Consider the following 14,312-nt stretch of genomic DNA (forward strand, 5'->3'; position numbering starts at 1 on the left):
ATGGTATGAAGGCCAGCTTCACTTGGTAATTCCTCTAATAAACCAAGAGTTCCTATAACACAAATGATTAGAGGTGGAGTCTGAGCTCTGCCTCTGCTTAGTTTTGAACAAATCATTCTAACTTCACTGAACCTATTTCTTTAACCATGCAGCGGCTTTGTTATTAACATGGTAAATAACTGGACATGATATGGCCTAGACGTAGTTAGATAACTGGACATGATATGGCCCAGACGTAAGTTGGGTTGAACATTGTCATAACAACAAGCAGATAAAACCACTACTTTAGGGGAAGTTCTGGGAGATTCACTCAAGGACAAGTTCTCATGTAAGGGCTCAGCACTCTAGATTACTAGGAGAGCTGCTCAAGGGTGGGATTCCCTCTAGGGTGTATTGCTTTCTCCTTTCCTCAGCTAGTAATCCATTTAAGCAATCATAGTAGATTTACTTCTTATAATATATCTAGTCACTTTGTATGAACACAATAAGAGATATATCAAGCTTAAAGGTTGCTTGTTCCTGGGGACATATCACTATATCAGAGACTATAGTCATCAGGCCAGGTTTTTCTTTTCCTAACCCCAGCAGGGTCCTTATTCAGTTACTTCAGGGTCCTTAATCTGTTACTTCTTTTTGGGTCATGACAGAGTTTTTCCCATGACCTTGCTCCTTTTAACTTATTATGCTTCTTTTTTTTCCTTTTTGGGTCACATCTGGCGATGCACAGGGGTTACTCCTGCCTCATCCACTCAGAAATTACTCCTGGCGGTGCTCAGGGGGACCATATGGGATGCTGAGAATTGAACTCGGGTCGGCCACATGCAAGGCAAATACCCTACCCGCTGTGCTATTGCTCCAGACCCTCTTAACTTATTATACTTCTTATGGCACTTGGTTTATCCCTTTCCAATGCCAGGGTAGCTTACTGCTGCCCTGGGTCCATCCAGTCCCTTCATCAGGACTGTGCTTTTGGAGTGCTAGCAAATAAGAACAACTGAAGTTAAAGTCAAGTAGATATGCCCGGGAATAAATATTTTTGGAGTCAGTTAACCCATATTACAAAAGCATAGCATCAGCTGTCTTCCTGTGTCTATACAAAAAGGCCATTGCTAAACCATGCAGATGACATGAAGGAAAGAGAAGAGCAATGTTAGTGCTTGATGGGATTAGGTGTGCCTCAGGGCACTGTTTCTGGAGTAACTCAATAACCTTAAGCTCCCTGCAGGAGGAGCAAGGACAACCCAGTGTTATTCAATGACATGAGCATGTTGACATGATTTTAAAGTGATTCTAAGTTATTCTTACATTCTCCTAAGAAAGCTTTTTTTTAAATAATGCACAAGGATGCAAACACATTGAGCACACATCCATATATATGTCATCAAATAGTTGCCTGTGGACGGAGATATGTATGTGTTTTTTTCCACATAATTATATAGCCCACTTTTACTTGTTTCATAGAATCATGTTTTTAAGAACATTATGCTTAGCCCATCTAATTAAATTTTAGCACTCAAATCATTTAAGCTTTTTTGTAAATTAGTTTCTAATATGGTCTACATATATTTAACCAACCCTAGGGGCAATACTGAGTGAAAAGAGATGGAAGCCATATTTCTACTTACCCAGAATAAATCTCGGTTCTGTTGTGAGTGAGCAGTGGCTCTGTATAGGACTGTGTGTAATGGTTAATGTCCAAAATAAAGAACTCATAAAACACAACAACAGCAACGAAAAACACAACCCAATTGAAAAATGGGCAGAGGATCCTAATATACACTTTTTCAAAGAAGACATAAGAATGGCCAGTCAGCACATGAAAAGATGTTCAACATCTCTTAATCCTAGAGAAATACAAATCAAAACAGCGATAAGATAGGACCCCACACCTGTAATAATGGCCATTATCCAAAAGACAAGAAACGGCAAGTATTGGAGAGGCTGTGGAGAGACAGGGAACCCTTGTACACTGTTGGTGGCAATACAGATTTTGAAAAGCAGTACGGAGATTACTCAAAACATTAAAAATAGAAATTCTATACAATGTGCTTATCCGACTTTGGGATATGAAGATGACAAGATATGATGTGACAAATTCTAGGCACCTTGATGTTTATTGCAGCATTATTTATAGTACCTAAGGTTTGGAAATGAACCTCAGTACCCATTGACACTTAGATAAGGAAAACATGGTACTTGTACCCAAAGGCATACTATTAGTTGTAGGGTTTTGGGTTTTTTTGTTTGTTTCTTTCTTTCTTTTGAAGATAAAATTCTGCCACTTGCAACAACTGAATCAATTTAGAGATTATTATGCTTAGTGAAATAAGTCAGATGAAGAAAGACAAATGCTTTATGATCTCATTCTTAGGTGGTTCAGAAAGAAACAACAAATGAACTATATAAAATAAAGTTTTGGACTATACACCCAAATTACTGCTTATCAGAAAAAATAGGGGGAAGTGAGAAAATTAGTATCAGTTGTACAGTCATGGATACAACCAAACATTTATGGGAGATCTTAATGTAGTATGTACACTTCTAATTTTGATTTTATAATGATAAACACCTGACACATATGTTACAATGCAATGTTACTTTACTTTTTTAAATTTTAAAATATTTGGGTGTTTTAATGGAATATGAAATGGAGTGATTCTTTTTTGTTTTGATTTTGGGCTACACCCAGCAATATTCAGGGACCACATGTGGTGTTCTCTTCTGGCAGTGCTTGGGGAACCCTACAGTGTCTGCGATCAGACCTGAGCCCCCTGCGTTGTAAAGCATGTGTTCCAGTCAGTTGAGCTACCTCTTTGGTCCCATAATGCAACGATTTGTGAAGAGCAGAATTTTATGATTTGGGTGCATAGTTGTCTAATCTTGACACACCCTCTGCTATACTAAATCCATTCCTCCATCTCTTTTTTTTTTTTGTTTGTTTTTGGGTCACATCCGGCGATGCACAGGGGTTACTCCTGGCTCTTCACTCAGGAATTACCCCTGGCGTTGCTCAGGGGACCATATGGGATGCTGGGATTAGAACCCGGGTCGGCCGCGTGCAAGGCAAATGCCCTACCCGCTGTGCTATCGCTCCAGCCCCCATTCCTCCCTCTCTTAAGTGTGGAACATCTCAGGAGGAAAATGTATCTTTATTTTATTTTATCAATTTTTGTTTTGTTTTTTGGACTACGGGCTTTCTCATGACTCTGGGCTCAGATGTCATCACTCCTGGTAATGCTCTGGAGAGCACTGTGGTGCCTGGGTTTAAATCTGAGTTAGCCACATACAACCTCCTGTACTATCTTTTTTTTTTCCTTTTTGGGTCACACCTGGCAACGCTCAGGAGTTACTCCTGGCTCTGCACTCAGAAATCACTCCTGGTGGTGCTCAGGGGACCACATGGGATGCTGGGAATCGAACCCGGGTCGGCCATGTGCAAGGCAAACGCCCTATCCACTGTGCTATCACTCCAGCCCTTCTCCTGTACTCTTTTGATGCTGCCTAATGCCAACCTTAGATATTACTAGCCCCAAACCCTATAAAGACTTCTTTTTGAGTCACACCAATATGTATATGAAAGGAATTCACTGAGATCCTTGTAAAGGTGGAGTTTTAGTAAAAGGAGAGAAGAGATAAATTTCTGGATGTTAATTGTTTATAGCCTCATATCAGCTCAAATAAACGATAATTTTGGAAAGCTGTCTTTGAAGCCATGAACTCATTGTTAGTCATAGTATTGGATCCAGAGTAAAGGAGAAGTTTCATGTTTTGTGACCACAGCGATTGAGGTTTATTTGGTAAGTCATTTCGTGGCCAGAAAATTAGTCAGTATGGATGTTTGTGGACATGTGTGTTTAGCATGGAAGAACACAGCGCATCTTGGAAAACCTCTGACAGGGCTGAAGACCTGAGTCAGAGCTTTTATTTCCACCAGGCGCATGAATGGGATGCTCATTCCCAAGCTCAGCTGCTCGCCGGGAGCCTGATGGCATTTCCTATGTTGTTTCTCCTCGCCTTGCCTCTCTCTCATTGTCTTCTCTGTTTCTCTCCTTTTCCCAGACCTCTCGGGCTTCGCGCTGGGCTGATCCTGACCACTTTGCCCAGCGACAGAGCTGCATGAACACGTTTGCCAGCTGGTTTGGCTACATGCCGCTAATTCACTCTCAGATGAGGCTGGACCCCGTCCTCTTTAAAGACCAGGTCTCTATTCTGAGGAAGAAATACCGAGACATTGAACGACTTTGAGGAACCTGGCCACGTGGGGGAGGGCGAGGGAGAAGGGACTGGGGCCAAGCTGCTCTCTTCCCAGTGCAGATCCACTCAGCAACGGAGCCAGATTGTGCCAAGTATCCAAATAAACTGAAATGAACAGAATGTCAAAAAGAAAAAAGAAAAAGAAATCAAAAGGCCAATGAGAACTCGACTCCTGGGTCCTGGGACTGCATGGGACTGCTCCAAACTCACCTCACTGGCTTCTATGTCCCAAGACTAGGATGTGTACAGTTTAATTATGGAACATTAAATAATTATTTTTGAAATGATTGCTATGCAGGTTTAAACTTTTTTAATGATCAAAACTATTAAAAACAGAGTTCCTTTCTTTAATCAAAATTGTGTTGGTTGTGAATATTTTGAAAGCTGCTCCTCTTCTTCCCACAAACAGCGATGCATTGGTCACGCAGGGCTTCCTGCAGTCACAAAAGCTCAGACTTCTCGGGAAACACAATAAGTCACTCTAACCCCGGTGTCAAGCCAAAACTGAGCATAAGTTAAGGCAAGTTTATTATTTAGCTTTGCCAGTGCAAAATGTCTTCCACCTTGAACTTGCAGATCCACTTGAACTTTTATCTCTAAAATGTCCTGCATGAGAGACAAGTGCCATCACTTCCAGGTAGGCAGTTGTAACTAAAAACTTTATTTGAGATGTGTATTATGATCATCTTTTTCAAGGGGGGTGGGGGGGAGTTAGGACCACAAAAATGCTAGCATAATTATGAACTGTTAGGTTTGCACAAAGAACCACCCAAAAGTCCACCAGCATATTTGCCAGATGGAAATATTGACCCAGGACCACATACCAAGGCCTTTCAGGTGTGTGGCCTAGATTATACATTCAATCATTGACATCTGTCTGCTTTGAGCAAAGGAAAACTTTGGTTGAGAGGCAAAGGAAGACTTAGTCTATTGGAAGGGACAGATTATTTCTACAACAAGCTCTGTTCTGTTTGTCTAAACCTCGCATTTCAGGAGTGTGTCTGTTGAGAAGTGGGTGGTAACATATAATATCACCATTTAACTGGAGAATTGCTTAGAATTAGCTGAGGGAGTACCCACCATTATGATTCTCATAATCACTTTTTATCACAGACATTGTTTTGAGCAAAACTCTAGCAAACAAAAATTAGAAACACTTGTTAATACGGTTTTATTTTATTTGAAATTTAAATCTGGAGAATTTGAGTTATACCTCTGGTTTAAAAGAATATTTATGTCCCTGAAAATGCTGCTTTGAGCTCCTTATTATTATAAAACCAAGAACCAAGTACAAATAAAATCTGAATAAATACATATATTTATTTATATACATATATAAATATATACTTACTATTTATATATGTACATAAATATATATATTTATGATGGCTTCATCTATTAAAACTTTCTTCTACTTGGAAGAAGCAAAAGAACATAGAAAAGACTATTGGGTCCTACCACCTGTTATGCTGAATAAGTAAGCACTTTAATTTTCCCCCTAAACTTGTGCATTTAATCAATTTATTTCCAATGTTGTTTTAGAAGGAAATTCTATCGAAGAATTCTTCTGTTCAGATAACTTCATGTGCCCAGCTTGGGTCAGAGGAAAACGTAAATCCTGCAGACTCTAACTCATCCTTGTTTTGTAGATATTTGGAAGAGAAAGAGGAACTTGCCTTGTGATGCACAGGGTACTCTAGCCAAGAGGGGAACTATGTTTAGAGAGGGGATTCAAGGTGCTACTTAGTGACTGAAGTCCAGAGCCCATGTGTCCATAAGCTGCGCTCTGAATGGTGGACAGCCAGTGAAGTTCAAATCAAGAAGGACTTTTCTCTGCAGCCTCATGGTTTAGATCAGCTCCCTAAATAGCTCTCTCAGCCTATTTGACCCAGCCTTAACTCACTCTCAAACATGTGACATTGTCTGCTAAGTGGATATGATCACCTCGGAAGCATTTGTTGAAAAGCCATCGTTAGGCCGATGCTACTTGTACTTATTTTTATAAAATGCCATTGTAATCGTTTCCATGCCACTTACGTTGTAGCTGACAGCGACATAAAGGGTTGGCAACATTAAGGGTTAGAACTCTTATCCAGCTGGCCTTTGCAAATCTGCATTTAATTTTTAAAGAATGTCAAATTATCCCTTTATCTTTTGCCAGTGCAGAAGTGAATATTATGTTATGTCCAGTGACTCCAAGCCAAGTTGCATCTTATGTTGTCATCTTAGACGACAGAGCTCCCACTTGTGTCAGGCAGTCAGAATAATGGATGCAGTGAACTGCTTTGCCAGAGTCACTGGTCACCAAGCTTAGGGGGCATGCTCTCCACCAACAATGAATGTTAAGAGAAAATGATAGTCGTTATACAGGAGAGCCAGGTCAGACACTTTAGCCACTTTCAATCTTCATGGTTTATGTTGTTCTCTCCATAAATTTCTTTGGGAGGCTCGCTAGCTTGTTCTTTCCCCACTTGGAACTTGCAAGCTGGGAATTGAGCCATACTTAGCCAATCCGATCCAGCAGTAAGATGTCATTTTAATTCACAAAGGAAGGAGTTTAATTTCACTGCCACAAGTTGACAAATCATAGGATGTCAGGAGTTACCTCTCAGCCAGTGTTAATGATAGCTGGGATCTCTTAAGTGGTCCAGCATGAATTGGTAAGGAGCCAACCCCAGAACACAGTGCCAGCCACATGGTGAATTGCATGCTTGAAACTGTTGTGGACTCAGCCACTTAACAATGTCTACACATCTTTGTCCCACCGCGCATGAGATCTGAAAAATAATCTGGTTTATTATGTATTTCTGAGAGAAGCATAAATATTCAGACTACATAGAACATACCACCCTTCATTGGAAATAGCAAAATGGCGCTACATTGAGGCTGTAGAGAAATGCTATGAGATAATCATTATGGGCCATGACACAAAAGATAAAACAGTGAGATTGACCTGCCTGGACACTTCAGCACACTTTTTTAGTAAGATACTTCACCAGAAAGTGAAATCTCTCGGGAATCTACATGTATATTACAGTATGATTTCATGTTACAAATGGTGCTCAAAGAAGGATCAATCTTAGTTGCTTCCTTCAATTTTCCTTTTGGAGTGATTTTTGTTTTTCATTTCTAGTAGGCTATGTTAGCCTTTATTTTAGTGGTTCTGTATACTTGGTCACTTGAAGGAATATAACGCTGGTGGCCTTTCATAAAGGTTACTAAACTTTAATCAGGGGTGAGATGAATGAATGTGAATAGACCTATATACTGTTTGAAAAACAAACACAGAGCTCTTGATTTAGGAACTAATGAAATTTAAATATTTTTAAGGGGTGGGGAGAAAGCCGAATACCTCTCCAGGTTAGAATCTGAATAAGATTCTTTACTGGAGAAGATGAATCATCATCGATACAAAGGCTAAAACAAAACTTCCCAGGCCTGAAAGTGTCTTATGTTTCCTCAGGTCTCTGACACACCAATTTAAAAAAAACAAGCAAACAAAACAAGTTATTGCCATGAACTCACTCACAAATGAAAAATCCCTGCCTGCATAGTGTAATCAAGATGCAGGATTTCAGTTGCTGATTTCATTTACCTATTTTTCATTTGCGGCAACAATAGCTAGACAAGAACCTTTCCCTTTATTGTCACTCGTGGCCAGATTTAACTAAGAAATTTTTTTCACTACCAGCTTCATTTTCTCCTGCTTGATGGGCACTGTTTTTATTGGGGTTCTCCATGAATAGTCATTAATAGCACACTGTGCTCAACTTGCTTCTCTCAGTCTTAAAACTTTAGTGTGTACAGATTAGAATATTCCTTGACTCCGAACTGTTGGAAAATGGGCTCATCTCCCCATTTCTCCAATCAATATTGTCCTGCTGTCCAGAGTTCTGGAGAGAAAAGCTATTTACAACATAAACTCAATCATGAAATTGACCCCTGGAAACAATTTCTCCTTTTTTGCGCCTTTCCTAAAATCAAATGGTTTTATTTCCGTAATTTTTCACTTAGCAGGGACTACCGTTGTTGTTCATGTAGCGTTTCAATATGTTCCATTTCAGGAGCCTGAATGTGCTACCCCCGTGTGGGGCTTCCTCTGTTTAATCGAATCAGTGAGTGCCATTGTATTAGCCTCTAGATCCAGATGCAAGTGGTAACAACCATCAAGAAAGTTGAGTCCTCAGATTAACATGGTCTCACCCTTGTTTAAATTCAATTCGATCTAGCCTTTAAGACACTCTACATTTGTCATATTAGGCCTCAAAGGCCATTTGATTTCTGCCATAGCTCTCTGTTCTTCTCTTACAGAAACATAAATCTTTTGCTTTGTAATTATTACTTCAGTTCAGACCATGCACATGGCCTGATGCCAAGTAATGAACCTGTATTTTTTTTGTGAGAAAATATATGTATAGGATATGTTGGGAGGTAGAAAGACATCAAAAACTGGAACTGTTTCTAGGTGGAAAATTGTAAAGCGAAAAAGCATACTTTCATTTGTATCTGATGTACATTTGGGACAGTTTCCTAATATGTTACCAATGTTTTCTGTAGCCTCACCACTGGTCATTTCTGCAGTGTTTTCTCCCTTTGTTATAAAAGACTCTTAATGATTTAGTACAATTAAGCCCTAAAGTGCGTGTGAGAGAGAGCCTGCGAGAAAATACAAAGCCATAGATCTTGATTTACTTCACTGACCTGTGTAACTTTATGTCTGAGTTTTGCCATCCAAGATAGATTGTTTTATAGAGAGTGTCACCAAAGACTTTTTCCTTCCAATTTATAGAAGAACAACGACAAAAAAAGAAATTATTAATAAATTACATGACTTTTCATCTGCGTGGTTTTCATTCCATCTTCTATGCTGGCTGCAGCTGGTTCTTGGGAACATCCGCTATGCTGGGGAGCACAATGCTTGCATGGAGGATTTGGGGGAGACAGGAAGGTGAGGTGGGTGCAGAGTGCTGGTGGGGGGTAGGGCTAGCGTGCACAGCCTGGCTGCAGCCACCCAGTGCTCAACCTTGTGCAAATTCCATCTTCCAGGCAGATGCAGCTGGTACCGCTGGCAGCCGGCCAGGGTGAGCGGTGGTGCTGTGCCCAGTTCACAGCATTCCTCCACCCAGTTACTTGGGCAGTACCGCAGGGCTGGGCCTGGAGCATCTGGAGGCTGACAGCTGTAGCCATTATCCCCCTTGGTTTCAACTAGAGCTCATGAGTTCCTGACTTGAGAAGAATTTATGAGACTGGCATTTCTCAAAAGATTTCGAAAATGAGTGCAGATGTGAGTGTAACTTTATGACTCGGACCTCAGAAGAAAGGTTTTTGTTGACAGGAATGAACGAACCTCCTTCTCTTATTCTCTTTCCTCCTCCCTTCTTTCTCAAGGACGTCTTCTCCCAATGTCTGTTTCACTTCTACCTTCTTTCTCTTCAACTTCACATTGTTTCCAGGAGAGCAAAAGCCATGTTTTATTTATTTATTTTTTGGTGGGGAGGGGTGTTCGTTTATTTTATGGCATCTATCAAGGATAATGTTCTGTATTTTAGTTTACACATTTGAAAAATGGCAACTTAAAAACATTTATTTATAAATACTGAGTGCTGGAGTAGGTGCACCCAAGGAAATCAGTATAATAAAAAAAAAAATCCTATTTCCTGTTCTCAAAGAAGAGAGAAAAAGGAAGTCAGGGTGAGGGAAGGTATGGCAAGCGGAAGGCAACTTATCAGGGGAGAAAAAAAGGAAATTGCTAAGACCCAGCTTCCAAACGGAAACATGACTGTAATTATAAACTCTGGTACCACTGAGTGATGGATGAGAGAATTATTTCCAAGAGAGAGGACAAATGAAAGGCTCACTGGAGAAGCAATATTTAACTTAGTCCAACCCTCCCTCTGAGATGTTGCAATGGGTATAGTAGTAGGCAAAACTACCTGGAGCAAGTCTATTTTATAAATTATAGATGGTGTTACTTTAGGTTGTGAGCATTTCTACCAAGTCTACTTATGATGAGAGAAAAGTAGAGTCTGCTTGTGGTACCTAAGTCAATCAGCATTGTCCTGTATCCCATAGTGTCTTGCCATCTCTCTCGTTTGCAGGAACTCAAATATAGGGAGAAAGAATTAGCCTATGTTGCCTGCTGCAGCAGGTTTTAGATATGCTTTGCAAGACACATGGAGGTTCTCTCATCTACTCGAGTGTGTTCCAGGTTGATCTATTTGTTTGCTTGCTTTGGTTTGGGAGCCACACCCAGAAATGCTTGGGGCTTGCTTCTGGCTCTGTGCTCAGGGTCTACTCCTGGTGGTGCTCAGGGGACAGTATATAATGCTGGGAATTGAACTCAGGAAGGCTGCATGTAGGGACAGTTCACTCCCCAGTGTACTATCTCTCCAGCCTCATACAGGTTTATAGTTTCTTTGCCCTCACTCAGGTGCCATAAACTGGTGTGTTGGTTACTGTATTAGAAACACAAACCCCTAAGTTTGAATCCTGATTCTGCCTCTTGATAGTTTTGGACCCTTATGGAAATGGCCTGCTCGCTGTACCTGTTTCTTCAGAATAGTACTAATCTATACCTCTTGGGTTATCGTGAGGATAAAAATTACTAAATATAAAGTTTTTCAAATACCCAGTTTAGAGTAGGAAGCATTTGACTCTAACCCATGTATTATTGTCATACACCAAAATGGTTTAAGAATCTTTTGTTTAACTTGAAGAAGAAGCATTCTCAGTTCAATATTTGGAGTACTATTGCTGAGGCCAATTAAACTGGTCTTTCTAGTGTCACGGGCAGCTCTTGTCTTCAGTTACCATCATGTTTTAAGATCTATCAACACGAAATCATTCTAGCGTCTTAAAATGGCAATCTCTCAGCAGAAATTATGTGAAATCATGGGATTTTGCTTTTCTGGCTGAACTTCTTTAAGGAATGGTCTGTTTTTCATTTTTATTTAATAGAATATAGCTGTGATAGCCTAGGATGAAAATGAAGTTTGGGTGCCAATTATTATTGTTTCTTTACTGGTGACTTCAATTATATTATGAAGGAAAACATACTCTTGCCAATATCTAGATTATTTGCCAAGTTTGAATTTCTCTTCCAAACTGAACTGCAAATAACCTGTTTCCTTGGCTAAATCTTCTTGTAGAACAAGACTAAAATGTGTTTTTAATCAGAGATAATCAGATCATTCCATCTTAGAGTAGAAAAAAAGAAGCTATAAAGAGAGACTTGAAGATTATTTTAACTGCTCCCCAAAGATCCATATATACATGTTATTTTATAATATACTTTTAAAACTTATCTTGTGAACATATTTCTATGTCACTAAATCATCTTGAATAATCAAAATTTAATGAATAGTCCTCTATTGGATGACTCACCCATACTTTCTTTACTCAGTTATGTTGAATAGGTATTTCTAAATGTCTTGCAATGGTGAAGTAAATATTGTCTTCATCATCTGATCAGTGTGATCCATATTATAAGTATTACTATAGATAACTCTTCATTCACAACTATGAGCATGTCTTAGAGTGAATTATAGAGGTGAAATCAATAACACAAGTACTATAAAAAATTTAAAATTTTTTAAAAACTTAAGAAGTTATTTAACTGCAGTAATACTCACTGAAAGAAAATTTAAGCTTTTCTAATAAAAGCTATCTAGAAAATACTATAATTGCAATTTCCCAACAAAAAATGTTTTTAAAAGTTTGTGTCCTTGGAGGGAAAATTAACATATCCCCTTTTCTGGTGAAAAGTTGGAAATTATTTATTTATGGAGAAAATAATTTTCTTATATTCCACCCTCCTGTAGGTTTCAGAATTCTGGGGCGGGGGTAGGGGTGGCAACATACCACTTTATGTTTTATCAAAGTTGAAATAAAGAGGAAAAATAAAGCACCCCTCTCAAATATTTTCTTTCTTCTGGTAGTACTCATATTCATTACATTTTAATGAGAAGATTATAAATATCCCTGTTGGCAGGCAGAGTTTCTATCAACAGAAGCATGTTTTTCCTTAGGGGAACTGATATTCTTACCTCCTTTGGTCCTATGTCCCCTGTTAGGTCATGGAAACCCATTTGTAGGTTATCTATACCTTTAGGATGGGAATCCCTTCCTTTCTGTAGCATTATGTGTATAATGGCATGTGGAAGGATTACACTAAACAGTAAAACAAGGGTGGAAATGTTGGGAAGGACACAGTTGAATGTCTCTGGGGAGACATTATTATAAAAGGGCTTTTATGTAAGAGCTTCAGAAATAAACAGAAAATTAATAGAAAGGAATGGAGGGTATCACTTTTAGGGATAGGATCCCAAATACCTTCTATCAGAATACATTTTTTTTTAAATCTTCTTTTGTTATTTAATAGACTTCTTTTATTATTTATTTATTTATTTATTTATTGCTATTTGGGTCACACCCAGCGATGCTCAGGGGTTATTCCTGGCTTTGCACTCAGGAATTGCTCCTGGCAGTGCTTGGGGGACCATGTGGGGTGCCGGGGATCGAACCCGGGTCAGCCGCATGCAAGGCAAACGCCCTACCCGCTGTGCTATCGCTCCGGCCCCTATCAGAATACATTTTGTGGAGAGAAAAGTGAGAGCCTAGGTATGTATGAAAGACATTTCAACACAAGATCTGATTGATTCGGTCAGACACGGCTCAGAGATGGCTATTTGGTTAATGGCAGAACCTCCCAGTATAAAGAATTACAAGTAGATAAGTAAGTATAATACTTCCCTTGACTCTCATTTTCTTCCTCCTAATGCAAAAGTTTCAGTGCAAAACACTGGAGTTGTGGGTCATATTAGGATTCTGCTGAGCTCACCAGAGAAAGTATGCAGAAGATTGCAGAAAACATGTTCTTTCAAAATCTTTTAGGAAAATTTGTGTCTCTGGAGATTTTGGAATTGGAAAAATGTTCTTCCATTTCTGGTTTTGGTGCAGAAAGTTGCAGGCCATCATGCTCATCTTTACAGTGAGTGTAAGGCCAACAAGTTGAAGTCTCAAGATAACTTAAAATCTGATAGCTAAAGATACAAAGACATGCAAATGAGCTCAATCTCAGAAAAGGACAGCTCATTTCTTTGGAGTGTATCCCATGACTGTGTTTATCAGAGCAAAACTAAAATGTTCCTCCATCATGAGAAAAGAGTATGGAGAAACCAAGTGGACTGTGAAACTAACTTTTAACAGTGACGTGTGAACTGGCTTGAGGAATTTAAATTCTTAGGTGACTGATTACAAATTGATCCATACTCACTTATCATTTCTTTCCCTTGATACCTGTCACTAAGCCTAAGACACAAAATACTGTGTGCTAAATGCAGTACAAAAAGACTAAGTCAAATTTCCATGAGACACACTGTTAGAAGTCAGTAGACTGGTATCAGAGGGAAGAAGAGAAATACTAGGAGAAACTTTTTATCTCAATATGGAAAGGACCATAAAAGTGCACTGCAGAGGCTCATTGTGGTCTAGGAGAAGAGCAGGAACACAGAAAGACTCCCCCCCACCCCATGTCACCCCCAGAAGTACATAGGAGAGACATCTCAATAGTCATTGGATCTCCATTGAGTGCATGTCTGACAGTGGTCAATCTAAGCGTGGCTGGAGAACCAGAAAGTTCGGAAAATTCCCCGGAAGCTCATGGATCTTTACCAAGCACCAGACAGCAACTCCTTAAATTTCTGCAAACAGGGCATGATGGTCCCTCCAAGGTGCAGAAAGCCTTCATCAGATGTGAAGTTGTGGCTTACTGAGAACTGGAGCCAGAGCAGGGGAGCTGAAACAAATAAAAGGCCATAGAACATAAATCAAATGCAGCTCAACATCTCTCTGAAGACTGGGGACAGTACAGCAACCCAGGGACAAATAGATCTTTAGATGTCAGTGATACTACTGCTGACACAAAAGGAAAGTCTTGACCCCATTGGCAAATATGTGATGAGCAGAACCTACAAAGAGCAGTGAAGCCCAAACCCAGCTAGAGTACAAGTTAAATTAATTTTAGCCCTTATAGTCACAATCCAGCAAAAGAGGTCTGT

At 39.6% G+C, this 14,312-nt stretch overlaps 1 protein-coding gene across 1 annotated transcript in view; it reads left to right on the forward strand.

Moving 5' to 3' along the window:
* EXT1 (exostosin glycosyltransferase 1) overlaps window positions 1-9,092 on the forward strand; it is a 295,304-nt gene extending 286,212 nt beyond the window's left edge. Inside the window, exon 11 of the mRNA XM_004607649.2 lies at window positions 4,060-9,092. Within this exon, the coding sequence (XP_004607706.1) occupies window positions 4,060-4,245 (186 nt within the window). The 3' untranslated portion in view covers window positions 4,246-9,092. The remainder of the gene's footprint in view (window positions 1-4,059) is intronic.
* Window positions 9,093-14,312: the final 5,220 nt, after the last annotated feature.

The sequence above is a fragment of the Sorex araneus genome, chromosome 2, assembly GCF_027595985.1.
Source record: "Sorex araneus isolate mSorAra2 chromosome 2, mSorAra2.pri, whole genome shotgun sequence".
NCBI lineage: Eukaryota > Metazoa > Chordata > Mammalia > Eulipotyphla > Soricidae > Sorex > Sorex araneus.